Source organism: Canis aureus, chromosome 5 (assembly GCF_053574225.1).
Source record: "Canis aureus isolate CA01 chromosome 5, VMU_Caureus_v.1.0, whole genome shotgun sequence".
Taxonomy (NCBI): Eukaryota; Metazoa; Chordata; class Mammalia; order Carnivora; family Canidae; genus Canis; species Canis aureus.
In genome coordinates, this window is record NC_135615.1 from 41,429,766 (window position 1) to 41,449,936 (window position 20,171).

Sequence of the window (20,171 nt, forward strand, 5' to 3'; positions counted from 1 at the left end):
GCTCATGCCCTGTGATTCTTTCATTAAATCTTACTAAAATAGAGGCTCTCAGTATGTTACTTCAAGTAATGGAAGTAAGAGGAAACTTTTCTTTCTTTTTATTTTTTTATTTTTTATTTATTTATTTTCTTAAAGATTTTATTTATTTATTCATGAGAGACAGAGAGAGAGAGAGAGAGAGAGAGAGAGAGAGAGAGGGGCAGAGACACAGGCAGAGGAAGAAACAGGCTCCATATTGGGAGCCTGACATGGGACTCAATCCCAGGTCTCCAAGATCACACCCTAGGCCGAAGGCGGTGCTAAACTGCTGAGCCACCTGGGCTTCCCTTTTTTTTTTTTTAAATAAATTTTTGTTTATATATATTTTTTGAAGAGTTTATTTATTTATTCATGAGAGACACAGGGACATAGGCAGAGGGAGAAGCAGGCTCCACGGAGGGATCCCGATGTGGGACTCAATCCTGGGACTCTAGGATCACACCCTGGGCCAAAGGCAGATGCTCAACCACTGAGCCACCCAGGTGTCCCAAGAGGAAACTTTTCTACCATACTTCATAGTGTATAATTTTTGGTCTATGTGTATAGGCCAAATCTTTTATTGTATTTAATTTTTTTGTTTAAGATTTTATTTAGTTATTAATGAGAGACACACAGAGAGAGGCAGAGATATAGGCGGAGAGGCAGAGGGAGAAGCAGGTTCCCTGCGGAATGCCTGATGCGGGACTCAATCCCGGGACCATGACCTGAGCCAAAGGCAGATGCTCAACCACTGAGCCACCCACGCATCCCCTAGGCCAGATCTTTAAAAGTTAAATTTTTTTGTGCCATATGTTCTTTTCTAAAGTCCTTGAAGTTCAGTGGACTAGAAGTACATTTGAAAGATAGCTGATTTGAACATAAGAGAAAAATTGCATTATTTTGAGTTTTGAAAGGACAGTTTAAAAAAACCCGAATTCTTGCATTATGTCATTTTGTATCCTTGTAGTAGTTCCTGATTTTGAAAATTGTGAAAAGTGGGTATCAGCTTCTGTGTGCAAATACTCCAAATGACACTCTCTGGCATTTCTCTTGTTTTCTAATATTTTTATTTTTATTTTTATTTTTATTTTTATTTTTTTTTTGTTTTCTAATATTTTTATACACAACTTAATTGTCATCACTGACATAAGTAATATCTCACATGATAGTGTATAAACAAAGTATAGTAATTCTTTTAGATAATGTGGAATGAAAGGGGTTTGAGGTAACACATACCTTTGGCTAATTGGCTCTGTTTCTGGTCTGTGCTAAATTGATGTAGTTGCTCAGGACAGTGTACAGAGATGCAAATCCATCTAAGGACTTAGCCATTATAACTTTCTTCCTTGATCCCCAGTTACACTGTACCATCAGTTGTTTAACAGATTACTGGTCACATGGAGAATCAGGTAAGAATTTGAATCATGGGCACAACTCATTCTGATGCAGGAAAAACCCTTGATATATATGTGCCATGATTTATGAAGCACAATGTATTTTACTCGTAGTTGGAAAGTTACTTGTTAATTTGCTGTAGTTACAATTGGCTGTTATAATAAACCTTTATCTTAAGTTCATGAACAAGCAAAAGAATCCTCCATTATGATAATAGATCTTTGATACTGTAACTCCTGATTTACACAATGCCATGATCATCTGAAATGTTAAAGGCAATTTTTCTTACATTTGAATTTATGACTAGACTGTGAGAACATGTAGCAGTTTTTCCTTCCTTTGGTTTGTCTGAAAATATCTTTATTTCATTTTAATTAAAAATACTGAAAAAAAAAATAATGTAGAGAATTTGCAGCATACATCAAAAGGGAATAGTAGTATAATGAATTCTTATGTATTTGTCACTTAGCCCTAGCAAACCATCAGTCCATGGCTAGTCCTTCCCCAACCAAATACCAAATGTTTAGTATATATATATTTTTTACAGTAGGCTTCATGCGCAGCATGGAGCCCAACTTGGGACTTGAACTCAGGACCCTAAGGTCAAGACCTGAGCTGAGATTAAGAGTTAGTGCTCAACTGACTGAACCACCCACATATCCCCTGTTTTTTTGGTATACTTTATCAAAGATGGCACAGTGGAATAGAGGCTCTCAGACTTGTGTAGTTATGATAGACCAAGATAATGAATAATTAAAACTACTTAGATATGTGTGTAATGATCAGATTTCTCATAGAGGATATGAAGTAGAAGCTTTAAGTCAGATGAACAACATAGAGGAAAAACTAAAAATTACCGTGCCTGGTTATAACATGATTCTATAAAGAAGTCTACTTATCATATTCTTAGAATAGTAAGATTGAAATCTTAATGAAGTCTTAAGATTATTTTTTTAGTTATCTCTACACCCAGCATGGGGCTCGAACTAATGACCCTGAGATCAAGAGTCACATATTCTTCCTGACTGAGCCAGCCAGGTGCTCTGAAGTCTTCATATATAATATGAACTCAATATGTAGACCATTAAAATGCCAAGTAACTCATTTTAGATTAGGTTAGAAATAATTATGGAAAAACACATCCTTACCACCAGGGAGTTTTAGGAAATTTAGTTTTTATTCTGGAGTTTGCGTGCGATTCTTTCTATCTCTGCCCTTCACCCCCACACATTCATGGTCTTTCTCTCTTAAATAAATTTCTAATTGTTCATAAATGTCCATTTTCCCCCATTTGTTTTAGCTGAGATCTAAATAACCAGTTTGAAATATCTTTTTTTTCCTAAGATCTTTATTTACTTGAGAGAGAGAGTGCATGCGCATACACGCGTGTAAGAGATGTAAGGAGTAGAAGGGGAAGGAGAGGGACAGACAGACTGTGCTGGAGTGTGGAGCCTGCAACAGGCTCCATCTTAGGACACTGGGATCATGACCTGAACTGAAACCTAGAGTCAAATGCTCAACCGACTGAGCTAGCCAGGCGCCCTGAAAAAAAAAATTTTTTTTAATTTCCTCTTTCTATTCACTCTCATTTTCCTCTCTCCAGTGTAACCAGTACTCTCTCCTCTAATACCGTGTACTAGTTTCTCCTGTTTTTTCCATTTTATGTAAAAGGAATCCCTTCAGTTTTTGCCTTTTTTCCTTTTTTTAAAGATTTTTTTTTAAAGTAATCCCTACACCCAACGTGGGGCTTGAACTCACAACCCCAAGATAAAGAGTTGCATGCTCCACCAACTGAGCTGCTTACATACCCCGTTAACCCTTTATGTGAGTTTTAGCCATGTTGTGTATGCTCTCTGACTTAGTATTCTATATGTAGAAAAATGTGGGGTTTATTTTCTTAAAGATTTAATGTATCTATTCATGAGAGACACAGAGAGAAGAGCAGAGACATAAGCAGATGAAGAAGCAGGCTCCCTGCTGGGAGCCTGATGCAGGATGCCATCCTAGGACCCTGGGGCCACGACCTGAGCCAGACAGATGCTCAATCACTGAGCCACACAGGCATCCCTAGAAAAAATGTGTTTAACTGAATTCTTTATTAATGGTCTTTTCGGGTGTTTCTAATATTTTGTTAAAAATAGTGCTGTTATGAATAACCTAGAAAATAATGTACATTTGAATGTACATTTGAGTATTTTCAATAGCTTTATTGAAATACAATTTCTTTACCACTCCTCTATTTACAGTGTACAAATGTGATTTTTTTTGTTTTTATTGTATTCAGAGTTGTACAACCATTACTATGATCCATTTGAGATCATTTTCATCATCCAAAATAAAAAAAAAAAACACTGTACCCATTAACCTATCACCCTCCAACCCTTCTCCTCCAGCCCCCCCCCCGCTTTTTTAGGCAACCACTAATCTACTTTATTTCTCTATGGATTTGCCTGTTCTGGATATTTCATATAAATAGAGTTCTACAATTCATAGCCTTTTGTGACTGGCACCTTTCTTTAATTTATCATAATGCTTTTAAGGTTCATTTGGTTGTACCAAGTGTTCGCCTTTTTTTTTTTTTTTAATATTTTATTTATTTATTTATTTGAGAGAGAGAATGCAGACCTCAATCCCATGACCCTGAGATAGTGACCTGAACGGAAATCAAGAGTGGGATACTCAACTGACTGAACCACCTAGGCACCTTGGATCCTTTAACTTTTTGAAAATATTTTTTTCCATTAGAAGTTAAAAAAAAAATCCTTGCAAAGATTCAGAAAACAGATTTCTAAGCTAATGTCTTTTAAGTTTCTTTTAATTAAAAAAAAAAAGTTTCTTTTAATCTTTAAATCACTCTTTAAATCTACCCATATCTTTCTCTTGGTCTTCTTTTCCTCACCCCTTTATTTTCCTTAAATTTTATTTTATTGAAGGAACTCAGTGTTTTGTCCTATAGAGATTTTTACTGTGTAGATTTGTTGATTGCATCCCAGAGGAGTAATATATGCTCTGCATTTCCTGCAAATAGGTAAAGGGAATGATTTTTAAATATAGTCTTAACAAATGTATAGTGTTTTAGCTAGTGCCATATGCTTGCCATATCGTGGCTACCATTTTACGTTGCCCAAATTTTACTAAATTGTTATCTGTTCTTTGCACTGACTCCTGTTTGTTAAGTGAGCTTCTCCATTAGAGGGATAGTTGTTTAGCTCTTACAAATGACTTTATTTTGCCTTTCTCTAGTAGAGGCTATATATGTTTTGAGATTAACTTTTGTTTAAAAAAATAAGACTGCAGGTTATTTCTGTTCAGTATTAACTGTTAAGACATTAATTCCAGTACCATTTTTCTGTAAATCTTGTGAAATCTGAGTTCATGGTGCTTGTTAACTGTACCATTTGTTCTTAAATCTATAGTCTTCAAATTATGTTTTATGATTAGGAAAACATAAATCATCATCTCTAAATCAGAGACTTGTTCTTTCTATGGTTTCATTATAAGGGATGAATTGCTGTTTTCTTCCTGCATTGCTGTTCTTACCTTACATTAACATTTGGGGTGCCTCGGTGGTGCAGTCAGTTGAGTGTCCAACTCTTGTTTTCAGCTCAGCTGTAATCTTAGAGTCGTGAGATAGAGCCCAATGTCAGACTCCATGCTCAGCATGGTTTCTGCTTGAGATTCTCTCCCTCTATCCCTCCTGTTTATGTGTTCTCTCTCTTTCTCAAATAAATAAATCTTAAAGAAAAATTAACATTTAAAAATTAGCATATTACTATTGAAATGATTTCCACATCTTTTTTATTCCTCCCTATGACTTACCTTTTTTTGGATGTAATTTGACTTCAGTATTTCAGTATATTTGTGCCCTCTCTTGCACTAAAAAGATTATCAGGTAGATGTGTCTCATAATTAATAGAAGGGCTGATCTTGTTCCTAATGAATGCTTTCATATAGGTATTTCAGGAGCCAGCGGAAGAAGAACGAGATGGTAGAAAAAAGAAGTATCCTAGTCCCCAGAAGACTCGTTCAGAATCTAGTGAACGAAGGTGTGTGTGTATATTTAATTAGACTCTGATAAGTCACTTTTTAGTTACTTTAAGGGCATTATGGGATTTTTAACATGTACTGATGCCTCTCTCTAAACTGATTAAAGAAAGAGAAGGTTATCTTCCTCCATTCTGTGTTTTTTGTCTTTGTCATACTTTCTCTTCCTTTTATAAACAATCATCATTATGTGCTTTCCCAAGAGCAAAGGGGTGGGAGTAGTCTCCTTAGAGGATATTAATGAAATGTTCCATTTGGTTAGGGGTGCTCACTATTAAAATCATGTATAGTATTTTATACTACAAATAGTTCAGTTTATATGTTGATTCATCAGGCTGCCATTAAAAAATTAGTTTTTTGTTTAGGAAACCTTGTTTCTGCCTTTTTTCTTTTCTAGTTTTAAATTTTTGTTTTTGTCCTACCCCTCTTCATACTTTGGATTCACCTCCTTTTTTCATTTCTCCCCACCCAGTGTACTTGAAGGGAATGTTTTTTTCTTTTTATATAATGGATCAGAGAAATTATGTTGTGGTTATATGGCTTTCTGAAAAAGCACAGACATTATGAATTTTGCTGAATCAAGGAGGGTATTTCATACTCCTGATTTATTTGCATACTTTGTTTCTGTAGCATACGTATGGCTTTTATATCTGTGTATTATAGGACACGTGAGAAAAAAAGAGAGGATGGCAAGTGGAGAGACTATGACCGGTACTATGAGCGGAATGAACTGTACCGTGAGAAATATGACTGGAGAAGAGGCAGGAGTAAGAGTCGGAGTAAGAGCCGAGGCCTGAGTCGAAGTCGAAGCCGAAGTAGAGGGCGCAGCAAAGACCGGGATCCAAATAGGAATGTTGGTGAGTAGATGAGGCTTCCTCCTAAAAACTCCATATTGCTTATCTTCCTTTGTCATAAGGGTACCAGAACTTCCCTTAAACACCACGTGTGCCTTTAACATGTCTGAGCAACGTAAAATCTAGAATTGTCTAAAAAACCTAATGCTAATTTGTTACAAAGACAGGGCTCTGTTCTTAGGATGAAGTCAAATGAGTTTGGCGAAAAAGAAGCTGTATGTATTTCATAGTACATGTCTAGATTTAAAGTCATTTTTGTACAATCGAAACTAAGGTCTTTTAATCAAGAAAGCTATCATTGGAGAAGGAGGACTATCTGTTCCCTCCCTCCGTCACACCCTCACTAAAAATAGTGGACTTGCCTTAAGGTTGACTAGAGTTTAGTTAGGTGGATAACTGGGATCCCAACCACTGATGTATCAGGATATCTGTTTGGAAGTCAGTTCTTGGATAGCTTTTTTACCAAGTATCAGTGGAGAAGCTGGGCTCTCTTCATTATATATTGATGTTGATGTTACAGAAATTATTTTCCACAAGTTACTGGTCAAGATATGTCACGTTGATATTCCTGCTTTTAGGGTATATTAATAATGAGAGCACTTTGAAATATGGACAGCTCAGTGAGTTTACTGCAATAGTCTCTTCCCTTTTCTGTGAGAAGATAAACATAGTTGGAGAACAGAAATGTCTAATCTTGTTTCTTGTTTTTATTTTGCCTCTGAAGCAGAGCACAGGGAAAGATCAAAGTTTAAGAGTGAAAGGAATGACTTGGAGAGTTCTTATGTGCCTGTGTCTGCACCACCTCCGAGCTCTTCTGAGCAGTACTCCTCTGGGGCACAGTCTATTCCCAGCACTGTTACTGTGATTGCACCTGCGCACCACTCAGAAAACACAACAGAGAGTTGGTCTAATTACTATAACAATCATAGCTCTTCCAATTCTTTTGGTCGAAACCCACCACCAAAGAGGCGATGCAGAGATTATGATGGTAAAAATCCTCTTTTATATTGTATTCAAAAGTATTAGTAAGCACATGTTAATATTGCATGCCTTTTCATTATAGTACAGATTTTTTAAAAGGAATGAGTGAGAGGAAAATCTCCTTTGGCTTATGCTTATTTACTTTCTTGATTTAGTAGATTGGCTCTGGTTAAAAGAATGTTCAAATTTGACCCACTCATTTGTTTTTTGTTGTTCTTGTTTCTTTAGACACTATACCACAAAATTTGGTAGACGCTAGGAATTATATTTTTTTTTGTGTAGTGTTTGGTGCAAGGAATTTGTTAAGCATTATAATAACCTATTTAAAATTTTAATATGCTGATATTCCACTTAATCTGTGTGTGTTTTAATTTTTTATTACGGAAATATTTAAATATTAATAAAAGTTGACAAAACAATATAATTAACCCTAGTGTATCCATGGTCTTGCATCAGTAGTTAGGAGCTCATGGTCAGTTTTGTTTTCATCTGTACTTCTATGCTGCTTCTCCTGGACCTATATTATTTGAAGTAAATTGCAGACATTGTAAAGTTTTCTTTATAAGTGTAGAATATATATTTTTTGCATTTTGTGTATTTTTAAGTAGGAAATACAATCAAATCATAATTCAAGCATTATCTCTTTCTTACCCTGGTCTCCTGGTTACAGAGTTCTCGTTTCCAAGGCCAATTTAATGTTATTAATTTCTTGTGTATCCTTCCAAATGCAGTCTGTGTATATGTTATGGAAACAAATATGTATAGTCTCCCCTATTTTGTATTCTGTGGAAATGCTACTATACTCTTCATACTCCTGGATGTTGTTTTTCACTTAGTAATATTTTCTAGCAGTTATCCTATATTAATACATGAGGGTTTCCTTAATACTTTTTTTTAGGTTTCTTAATATTCTGTATGAAGAAAAATGTGTTTAACTGAACTCTATTGCTCTTTTGGGGTGTTTCTTATATTTTGTTATAAACAGTGATGCCATGAATAACCTAGTAAATAATGTGCACTTGGATATTTTCTTTCTTTTTTTAAAATTTTATTTATAAGTAATCTCTATACACAATGTGGGGCTTGAACTTAAAACCTCGAGATTAAGGGTTGCCTGCTCCACCAACTCAACTAGCCAGGCACCCCTTCCCACTTGAATATTTTATTTATTTTTAAGTGGGGAGGGACAGAGGGAGATGGGTGTGGAACCCAATGTGGGACTTGATCCCACAACCCTGAGATCACGACCCATGTTGAGATCAAGCTCTGCTTCAGGCTCCATGCTCAGTGCAGAGTTGGCTTGGGATTCTCTCTGTCTCTCTCTCTCTGCCTCTCTGCCTGCCGCTTCCTTGCTCTCAAATAAATAAATCTTAAAAAAAAAAAAAAAGTCAAAAGCTTAACCCACAGAACCACCCTGCCACCCCCCCACTTGAATATTTTAAACTAGAGTTTCTAATTGCAGATATAGCAAGAATGTGGAATTTAGAACAATACCATGAAAATAGTTAACTGAAATTAGATTGTCTAGTTAAGTCCCTTACTCCCGTACCCTGTCTTTGCTGAATTGAAGCTGAATTTTTTTTTAATTTCCTTAATCTCTGTGACCAATGTAAGACTTGAACTCATGATCCCAAGATCAAGAGTCACATGTTCTACCAGCTGAGCCAGCCAGGTCCCCTGAATCTGAATTTTTAATATGAGAATGTATGGCAAATAGGTTAATAGTGGTTAATAGCCTATTTTGGAACTGTTACTTGCTACCTCAACAAAGCATAGTATCAAAAAGTAAAGAGTATTTCCATCTCTCCTTACCTCAGGGATATGTGACGATTAACAGAATAATACTGAGAAGGCTTTTAAATTCTTTGGAGAAAAATTACTTTATAAATCAGATTGGTAGACTTTTCAGGGTTTTGTTTTATTTGTTTTCTGAACTCTAGATCATAATAAGATTCTTGTATTCTTACAGAAAGAGGATTTTGTGTACTTGGTGACCTTTGTCAGTTTGATCATGGAAATGATCCCCTGGTTGTTGATGAAGTTGCTCTGCCAAGCATGATTCCTTTCCCTCCACCTCCTCCTGGGCTTCCTCCTCCACCACCTCCTGGAATGTTAATGCCTCCAATGCCAGGTCCAGGCCCAGGCCCAGGCCCTGGCCCAGGCCCAGGCCCAGGTCCAGGTCCAGGTCCTGGCCACAGTATGAGACTTCCTGTTCCCCAGGGACATGGCCAGCCTCCGCCTTCTGTTGTGCTTCCCATACCAAGTAAGTATATGTTCATTAAGTATTTCATTCTTTAGCAAAGAATTTTATTTAGAAGAACCTACTTCTTCACTAACTTGATAATAGATTTAAAGTTTTTGAAAGATAGGGGGGTGGGAGTGAATGGGTGACGGGCACTGGGTGTTATTCTGTATGTTAGTAAATTGAACACCAATAAAAAATAAATAAAAAAATAAAAAAAAAATAAAAAGCAAAAAAAAAAAAAAAAAAAAAAAAAAAATAAAGTTTTTGAAAGATAAATTAATATAGAATTTAGAATATATTCTTACAATTAAAATGTTGCTCTTTTTATTCTATCCATTGTTGCACTGCATTATTTATAGTACCTTTAAGAAATTTTGGGAGTCATGTCTTGCTAGTTGATGACATCTTAAGAAATCCAGTGTTTTGAAGATGTCAGAAAAAGGAACATGCCAGTAGTTTAATGAAATTTCCTAGTCTTTAAAATCTCTTTGAGGCATCTGGGTGGCTCACTCAGTTAAGCCTTCGACTCTTGATTTCAGCTTAGGTCATGATCTGAGGGTTTTGATATTGAGCCCTACAGCGGGCTCCACACTCAGGGCAGTCTGCTTGAAATTCTCTCTCAGCCCCTCTTGTGCTCTCTCTCAAATAAATAACTCTTTTTAAAAGCTCTTCAGGAATATTAAAGTAATTTTTTAAAGTCTTTTATTATGGAAAATTTCAGATATAGACAGTAGAATAATATGTGTGTACCATATGTACTGTCACTCAACTTCAGTGATTATCAGTATTCTTCTGTTCTTGTCTTACTTATTTCTTCCGACCTTCCCTATCATATCTGCATGTGCACACAGATACCTTGAGTTTGTTTTTGCTGTAGTAAATTCCAGAAGCCGTATCATTTCACCAGCTTAGCAGAAAAAGTAAGACTATATTTTTCTCGTAATTAGAAAAAAATTGGTGAATAGTTCACTTGTGTGCAAAGATAGAAGAAAATATCTACTTGAAAACATTTAACAGGGATGCCTGGGTGGCTCAGCGGTTGAGTGTCTGCCTTTGGCTCAGGGCGTGATCCTAGAGTCCCGGGATTGAGTCCCCCCATCGGGCTTCCTGCATGGAGCCTGTTTCTCCCTCTGCCTATGTCACTGCCTCTGTCTCTCTGTGTCTCTCACGAATAAGTAAAGAAAATCTTAAAAAAAAAGAAAACATTTATCATTGTTAAGAGATGGCAACTCGTTATTTTTAAAATGATTGCTATTCAGTTTACTAAGTGATACTTTTTCAGTTTTTTTATTTTAAACTTTTTGTTTTTGAAATTATTGTAGACTCACAACTTTGCAGAAATATTTTAAGATGAACCCATGTACCTAATCACCTAGCTTTCCTGCATTAATGTTCTTTATAGACAACATTAAAGTTGATAAAGGTTTGGAGACATTGGATACATAGATTTAGTAGTCATGTAGATAGTATAACTGCGAAGCTCAACTTGAGGTTTTATTCCCCAAATAAAGAAGCATCTTCATATATAGAAATTTCCACTATAAAAGATGTGATATGTGGGAACATTTCTGTTTAAAAGTGAAATCCAAGAATGTCATTTTTCCCAACATTTTGCAATGAAAAATTTCAAGCATACTGAAAAGTTGAAATAATTGTACACCAAACTCCCATATATTCACCATCTAGATTCTGTGATTAATATTTTACCATATTTCTATTACCACGTGTCTTTCTCTCTCTAAGACTTTATTTGACAGAACAAGCACACAAGCGGGAGGGGAGGGGCTGAGGAAGAGGGAGAAGCAGACTCCCTGCTCAGCGGGGCTCGATCACGACCTGGGCCAAAGGCAGACACTTACCTGACTGAGCCAGCCAGGCACCCCTCATTATTATTTTTGATGCATTTCCTAGCATGTTGCAGACATCACAACATCTAAACATGTTCATAATGCAGAACTTAAGAGTTCTATTATCCCGAGGGCACCCCCCCACCGCTCTCGTTTTTTTTTTTTTCTCTTTCAAATAAATAAATACATGAATCTTTTTTTTTTTTTTTAAAGGAGCTTACCTTTATCCCAGAAAGTTTGCTCAAGTTCCTTCTCAGCCATTTTTTACTCCCATTCCCCAGAACTAAGCATCCTGCCTTTTTTTCACCCTGGAATTGTTTTTTCTGTTCTAGAACTAAAATGTCATCCTAATTAATTATGCATCTCATAGTGTTGAAACCTGCATATATCAAATTTCTTAATTCTGTTCTATGCCAAAGTAGATACTTTATGACTATCCAAATTAGTTCTAGTATAGTATTTTTATTAGTTAGGAAACATAAACCTTTTTCTTCTTCTTTATTTAAAAATTTTAGGACCACCCATAACACAGTCAAGCTTGATAAACAACCGTGACCAGCCTGGGACAAGTGCAGTGCCCAATCTTGCACCAGTGGGAGCAAGACTACCTCCTCCTTTACCCCAGAACCTCCTTTATACAGTATCAGAGCGTAAGTAAATATTGCTTGACTTTTAAAATTGCTGGAGTATAGAAAAGCTAAGTTTCAGTGTCATAATTTTAAAAACTATAATTTTTCTTCTTAGGCACTGTGCCGTATAAAAATATGTGTATTCACAAGACAACTTGCTGTGTGATTATGCTAAATGGCTGTAGTTTAAGTTGTGTGCTAGTGAAAGTGAAAGAGAAGGGTAGGGCTTTCTATGCTGAAGGCTCGTCTGCTATAGATGAAGTAGCAGCATTTCGTATCTTCCAAAGGGAATTTATTTTGAAACATTAGTCTCTTTTTAAGGAAATTTTGAAGCTTTTGTCTCTCCAAAGGGAATTTATTTTGAAGCTTCTGTTCAAAATTGTTCTTCTGATTGAATTTCCAAAACATAAGGTTATCTTCTAAGAATATATAAAAGGTTGGATAAAGCAAGCCAAATAATTATTTAGCTTGTATACTGGAGTGATGATAGCATCATTTAAACCATAATATTTAGTGGCTGTGTTATTTACAGCATTTGTGTTTATAATAATTTGTTCTTAAATCCTACTTCTCTCTGATTTCTTAGGTGTGTTTGTTATTTTTGCTTATTTAAGGCTTTTAAAAATATTCCTTTCTCCAAAAACATAAAAATAAGATAATTGGTTGTTAAAAATGTCAAATTATGAGTTTTTTATAGAGCTATGTAGCTTTATAGATAAAATCATCTTTTATGCAGTGTATTTATCATAAACACTTCTTCATCTTTATCATGTCACGATAAGGCAGTTCAGTAATATAATGAAGCCCAGGTTTAAATCCTTATTTCATTACTTATGTCATTGTGATTTTAAACAAGTTACTTAACCTCCTTGTATCTCAGTTTTCTCTTCTATAAAATGGGAATAATAATGTTGCTCACCTCAAATGCGTATTTGAGGAGTTAATGCATTAATACATCTATCTAAGGCATCTAGAATAGAACCTGGCATGGTAAGCTAAATATAAAGGTTAGTTTTCTATAATACTGTAGTTATTCTTATCTCCTTAAATTTCAGCTTTTCTGAAATCAGTTACCTTCTCTTTAAGTATCTACCTCCACTATCCCTGGCTTTATTAAATTGAAATAACCTCCATCTAATCACCTAGAATTGAAACCTTGACATGATTGAATCATTGCTTTGCTTAATTTATATCTAGTTAATCAAAAAATCCTCTCTTTGAAATATCCCTTTCTATTGCTACTGTGGTTTCTGCCCTTTCTGTTGCTACTGTGACACTTCAGTCATTTCACATTTGGGTTATTGCTGTAATCTTCTTGACTCTGTTATGTTTCATTGCACCTAAGTCACACCATATAATGCTGCTGAGCTAATTTTCCTGACAAAACGAATCACAACAGTACCTCAGAACTTTGCAGTGGCCACAATTTCCTCCTAAATTATAAATATATAATTTTTTATGAAGTAGGCTCCACACCCAACAGGAAGCCCAACACAGAGGTGAACTCATTAACATGAAATTAAGACCTGAGCTGAGATCAAGAGTCTGAAGCTCAATGATTGAACCACCCAGTTGTCCCTCCTAAACTATCGATGAATCCCTCCCTATAGCTTTTCTTTCTATAATCTACCCTGCCTTTCTTGGTCATCTCTTCACTATACTCCCACATATATCTCCTCTGGTTAGGCCAATTATACCTTGTCGGTTCCCCTGTTGTGACTCAACTTTATTTTCCTGTCTTCCCTTCTAATAGTTTGCTCTCTCTCTTCTCTTCTTTCAAGGTCCAAATCTTCTGAGTACATGGGGAACATTATTGCTCTGTTATAAACTCTTACAGGACCAAAAAGCATTTATTACATAATGACATATAATTGTACATAAGCCTACTGTTAGATTTCTTTTCATGTTTGTTAATTTTGTGTTCTCTGAGCCTCTTCAAAACAGAAACCACATCTTAGTATCTCAGTCTTCTAACTACTATAGTGTCTTTACAGCATGTTTGTTTTACTGCTTCTTTCATTTTTTTTATGAATTAGAGAAATTTTAAACATAAAAATAAAGAATACAGTATAATGCATTCCCATATACCTATTACTCAGGTTCGACATTTATCAATCCTGTGTCACTTATTTCCCCTAGTTCATTTCTTAACATTATTTCTTAATGTCTTTGGACTTTTAAGTACAAAAAATGGATTATTTATCTGAGACTATTGCAGATGGCACATTTTCTTACCGTCAAATTTAGCGTTGTAACTCATGATAAAAATTCTATTTTGTTTTTAATTTTTTAAAAAGTCTGGCAATTACCATTTATTTTAATATTGTTAAATTTAACATCGTGACTCACTCTATAAAAATTACATTTTGATTTTAATTTGTAAAAACCTGGCAGTTGCCATTTATTTTAGTGTCTTAGCTCCATATTCGTTAATGGAGCAAATATTTATTGAATGCCTGATATGTGCCAGGCATTGTGCTACATGCTTGAGAGCCAAGATGAAAAAGGTAATCTTCGTTTTACTTGAAAATCATTTTTCTCTTCTTAAAAGCAAAAATATCTTGTGATATATTAGTAAAGACCTTTTAAAACACCAGTTCCAAATTTCTTTTTCAGAAGGTGGTAACATTTTTAAGAAAATTTGGGGGAACAGTACAGTTAGCAACTTTTTATTTGCCACATTAAGGAATTGTATATGAAAGTATATAGGGTCATTTCAATTTAAAAAATATATTTTTACTTTAAAAAAAGACAGCACTATCCTTTTATATTTAGTTTTATGAAATATTATTTACGTTACATTTTTTCCCTCTGTTTGTCTCAGACCAGTGACAGATGATAGATGATAACGTCCTTTTGGCATTTGTGAATTCCTGCTTTAGAGGATAGTTTCAGATGTTGCATCAGTAGTTTAAAGAGATTTATTTGGTTGGCAACTGAATGTTTTAAAGATTACAGAATTATTTGTATCAAACAATTCAAAGTTTTTTATGCAAAGTACTCTCTTCCTTATTTATTTTAAAGATTCATTTTAGAAAGCAAGAGCACACACACAATGGTAGGAGGGGCAGAGGGAGAGAGAGAATATCAAGCAGACCTCCTGCTGAGCATGGAGCCTCATGTGTGGCTGTGGCTGGATCCCACCATCCATGAGATCCAAGACCTGAGCTGAAATCAAGAGTCGGACACTTAGCCGACTGAGCCACCCAGTCTTTCTTCTTTCTTTCTTTTCTTTTCTTTTCTTTTCTTTTCTTTCTTTCTTTCTTTCTTTTTCTTCTTTCTCTCTTTCTTTCTATTTTTATTTTTATTTTTATTTTCCTTCTTTTTTTAAAAGTTAAAATTTGATTCTAAAAATTATATTTTTAGTATATGTGCTGCCGAAGCAAGCACTGATTCTAAAAATTATAGAGAATTTTGAAAACATAGGAGATAGTTTCTGATCACAGTGTAAACAGTAAAACTTTTACTGTTTAAAAACTACATTACTGCTGTAATGTAGTTTGTTAGTGATAAATTTTTTGTATCTTTCTATTCACTTGATTTATAAAGTTTCTTTTGTTTTTAAATTTTGTTCTAGACAGATAAATTGAATCAAATTGTTCAAGTATACTTTCTTCAATAGTGTAATTGGTAATTTCCAAAAAAATTAGAACTTCAAACAAAGTAAAAAACTGTGTTTACTATGTATTAGAGAACTTGAGCTCTTAAAGTTTAATAAATTGGGAAAGTTTATTTATTTTTTAAAAGATTTTATTTATTTATTCATGAGACACACACACACACACACACACAGAGGCAGAGACACAGGGAGAGGGAGAAGCAGGCTCCATGCAGGGAACCCAATGTGGGACTCAATTCCAGGTCTCCAGGATCACACGCTGGGCTGAAGGCAGCACTAAACTGCTGAGCCACCCGGGCTGCCCTAAATTGGGAAAGTTTAAATTGTGGATATTTTATTGTCAAATTTTCTTTAAAATTCATAACATAGGGCAGCCCTGGTGGCTCAGCGGTTTAGCGCCGCCTTCAGCCCCAGGTGTGATCCTGGAGACCCGGGATCAAGTCCCATGTCGGGCTCCCTGCATGGAACCTGCTTCTCCCTCTGCCTGTGTCTCTGCGCCCCGCCCCCTGCCTCTCTCTCTCATAAATAAAAGCTTTTAAAAAATAAAATTCATAACATAGAAAATGTTTAAAACGGAGTACAGCATATCAGATGGTATTTAGTTGTGAAAATTATGTCACTAGAGACCTGGAATATACAGAGAAAAACGAAATCTGGAATTTTAGAGGTAAAAACGGGGGTCTGCTCAGTGCTAGATACTAGGAATATACAGAAGAATAAGTGATTCTTCTAAGAAGCTAAAAATCTAATAGTGGAAAAGAAATGTGTTTAAAAAAACAAAAAAACAAATACAGTGTATTTTTTGCTATTATAACTAGATGAATAGAGTGGCTCAGAAATACAGTTGAGAAAGGAACTGATTCTGTTGAAAATAAAACCATCCTCTCGGCTGTGGTTACTTGTTTTGCAATAGGACAATTGAATATTAACAGAAAAAAAGTAATTATCCTCACTGTATAAGTGGGTAGAATATATGTGGCTCCTGGTAATGCTATTTAAAAGGTGATTTCAAATGGATATAGTTTAGAAAAAAAAGCTAATAATATTTTGTTGTTTCTCGAATTAAAAATGTCACAGATATTCTGAAAAGGACTTAATAGGTAGAATTGTATGCAAAGAGAGTAATATCGTAACACCTTTTAAAATCAAGTGTTTCCTCTGAAGTACTTAAAATATTTTACCCAAATTTGAGTTAACCAACTCACTGTATAATTTTTTTGTTGCACAGTACCATTTTCAAGTATATCCCTTTCATCCCCTTAAGTTCCCTTAAGTTCCCTTGAAGAAAACATAGTAGAAATATGTTATGATTGCTAAGTCCACTCTAGTTAAGTGTGAAAAAGTGATAGTAGAATATAGCATTCTTTATTCTACAGACTGATTTTTTAGGTTGAAGACAGTTGTTCGTCTTCAAATGTATTTATGTAAATAATCTTTATCTTTCTGAAAATATATTTCCTGTTATCAACTATGAAAAATTATTGAAACACTCTATTCCTACTAAACTTGAGATTCCTCATTTAATTTTGTGGAATATATAACATTTCTTAATGCAGAATCATGGATTTTGATGTCTAGAAAAGTGTATCGATATCCAGTAGAGTCATTGAATATTGTCTGGGTTTCTTCTGCCTTGTGTTTTATTTTGGTTTGTCTTAAATTCATTATCTTATTGCCCATTTCAACATACAAATTTTCCTCCAAAATACTTGTCATTGGGATATTTTTAATACATAAGCTTTCATCCTTTCTTTAAGTGACTATTTAGGGTACCTACTATGTACCAGGCATCATTTAAGCCCTGGAACTTCAAATTGTATGCCAGGGACCTTGGATTCTAATACAGAAGATACATGATAAATATGGCTAATTATTGGAAGGTGGTGTAGCTTTTTTGTTTTCCACTTGAGCTTTTAGTTTAAAACTTAAGATTTTTTTCCTGGGAATATGCTTTTTTATTTTTTTTAAGAGATTTTATTTATTTATTCATGAGAGACACACACAGAGGCAGAGACACAGGCAGAGAGAGAAGCAGGCTCCATGCAGGGAGCCCGATGTGGGACTTGATCCAGGGACTCCAGGATCATGCCCTGAGCCGAAAGCAGATGCTTACCTGCTGAGCCACCCAGGCGACCCATCCTGGGAGTATTCTTAATGACAAAATCAGGAAGTTCCAAAGAGTAGCTAAAATGTCAGTTGCATAAAGACTCTTCCCCTGAGTAGAGTTAACATTAAGAATGTGAAAATTTTGCTGTCAGGCATGTAAGATGTATGAGACACATAAGATAGGAGCATGAACTTGGGATGGTTCTAGTTTGGAATTCTCTAGTCACTATGCCAATGAGAACTAAACCGAATGAATATAAATTGTGACCGGCTCACCTTCACCATTATTGTAACCTGTTTGATTTAGGAAAAACTTACGGAAAATTTCAAACATGCACAAAAAGAAAGCAAATTCTTCAGGACTCTTCAGGTACTCACAGGCTTCAGCACACCTCGACATATATATGGTTAACCTTGCTTCAGCTGTAACTCATCCCTGACTTGATTATTTTAGGACAACCTCCATTTATAACATTTCATCAATAACACCTTCACTATGTATCTCTAAAAGATAAGGATTAAATAAACACTTTATCACACTCCTAAAATATTTATATTTACTATTGTCAAATATCCACTTAGTGTTCGTATTTCCAAATTGTATCATAGTTGTCCTTTTACAGCTGGATCATTTACAGCTGCATCCAAACAATAATGTAACATAATATATATGTGTTATATATTACACTTAGGAGATACCTTTCTTAAGTCTTTAAATATGTAATAATTTCCTCTACTTTTTCTTTTTGACATTTATTTAAGAAACATTATTTTCCTAGAGAAGTTTTTCACATTCTGGACTTGGCATATTGCATCTCCTTATGTCATTTAATACATTCTTCAGTCCTCTATTTCCTGTAATTTGGGAGCTAAATTTGGAGACTTTAGATTCACGCTTTTGGTGTGGGCTTTTTTTTTGTCATGAATATTTTATTGATGTACTTACTGTAATATTTCATGATGTACATAATGTCGAGTTTTTTCCTTTGTTATAAATATTGATCAGTGTCTACAGGTGTTTTCATTCTGATTTGTCCATTTGATATTATCAACTTTAAAATGGTTTCAGCAGCCATGTGTGATCACTCCTTAGATTTGCTGTTTCATTACAGGTTATAAAAAGTGTGATATCCTAATTCTGTAATTTCTTCTACATTTCTTGCCTGGCATTCTACAAAGTGAAACTGTAGTGTTAACCATTTGGTTAACTTGAAATGCAATTTTTATGGGAAAGACAGGATATATGCTTGTTTCCTTTTATTTATCAGTTTTCAGAATAATGGCCTTCTTTCCTGGTATCTTCCAGAGGGGATCATTATGAACTCATGGATTTTAAACATGTTTGATATGTTTCACCCCATTACATCCTTTTTGGTGTTCACACTGTTTTGTCTTTGACCGTGGGAGCCTCTTCATGTTGGCTCCTGCAGATTATTTTGTTTTTGACACACCTAGTGTTTTATAGTTTCTGGAAGAACAGGGTTATATATGAAAGTATACCAACCAGATTCATCTTAATTTTCTGCTCAGGCCTAGTATCAGCCTTTTATCTAAAGAAGCTTTTGTTTTTAAATAGTGTTTAGAGATCTCAGTGCATGTTGTTGAACATCCGGCTTCATTTGAATAAACAGCCATCTTTCAGAAATTAAATGCCTGTTCTTTGTCATTCATTTTGAAAGGACATTGTGCAAATAAGCCTTTAGCTTTTCAATTCACTTTGAGACAGTTATTAGTTAAATATACTGGGTACATTGAATGCAGTCTTAAAAACTTAAACCAGTCATATGGACTGAGAATGCACTTCTCCATTTTTCTTTTTAGTATACTCCTTCATTCAAGAAATCCTGCGCAGTAGTTCATTCTTACAACTATTTTTAGGTTGTTGATGATATTTTGATTGTTTTTGTAACATAATAATTAAAAGAGCCTTGTTTTAATGTAAATATTGAAAGAATTGGTGCTAAGTGCAGTTTTGCAGTCTGCTGTACAATATGATTTGTCACTTGCTTCTTTGCTTCATATATAGGAAGAGAAGGATAGTAAAATTTAGTACATCTATTTCTCTTCTACCTTTACTGTGAAATCAGGTGGTTGCTTTGTGGCTTGTTCTGTTAAAGTGTATTTTAAAAAGTCTTTTGGAAATGTATAACTTTTAAGGACATTCATTGAGTGTAAAAAAAATTCTAAATTCACTTTATTTCATCTTGTGCCACATAGTGAATGTCTGACTTTAGAAAGTATTGAGTAAATCTTATAAATAGGTCTCATGGGGTAAAACAGATACTATTAAGTGACCAACAAAAGAAAAAAACCTGTTCCTTGATACTTCTTTTTAAATCCTATTCTACCAAATTTGACTTCATTGTTTCAGACATTTTTGTGTTAATATATGTAAACACTAAATGTTCTTTCTTTCAAAAAGTAGTTCTTTAA

General features: G+C 34.8%; 1 protein-coding gene across 4 annotated transcripts in view; it reads left to right on the forward strand.

The window, feature by feature from the left end:
- Positions 1 to 20,171, forward strand: part of RBM27 (RNA binding motif protein 27) — a 74,646-nt gene that overhangs the window by 16,581 nt on the left and 37,894 nt on the right. For 2 of the 4 annotated variants that reach the window (XM_077897717.1, XM_077897719.1), the window contains exons 4-8: positions 5,368 to 5,459; positions 6,121 to 6,314; positions 7,036 to 7,299; positions 9,262 to 9,555; positions 11,900 to 12,034. In XM_077897717.1, coding sequence (XP_077753843.1) covers positions 5,368 to 5,459; positions 6,121 to 6,314; positions 7,036 to 7,299; positions 9,262 to 9,555; positions 11,900 to 12,034 — 979 coding nt within the window. The remainder of the gene's footprint in view (positions 1 to 5,367; positions 5,460 to 6,120; positions 6,315 to 7,035; positions 7,300 to 9,261; positions 9,556 to 11,899; positions 12,035 to 20,171) is intronic. The other 2 variants (XM_077897718.1, XM_077897720.1) reach the window with 1 other exon arrangement.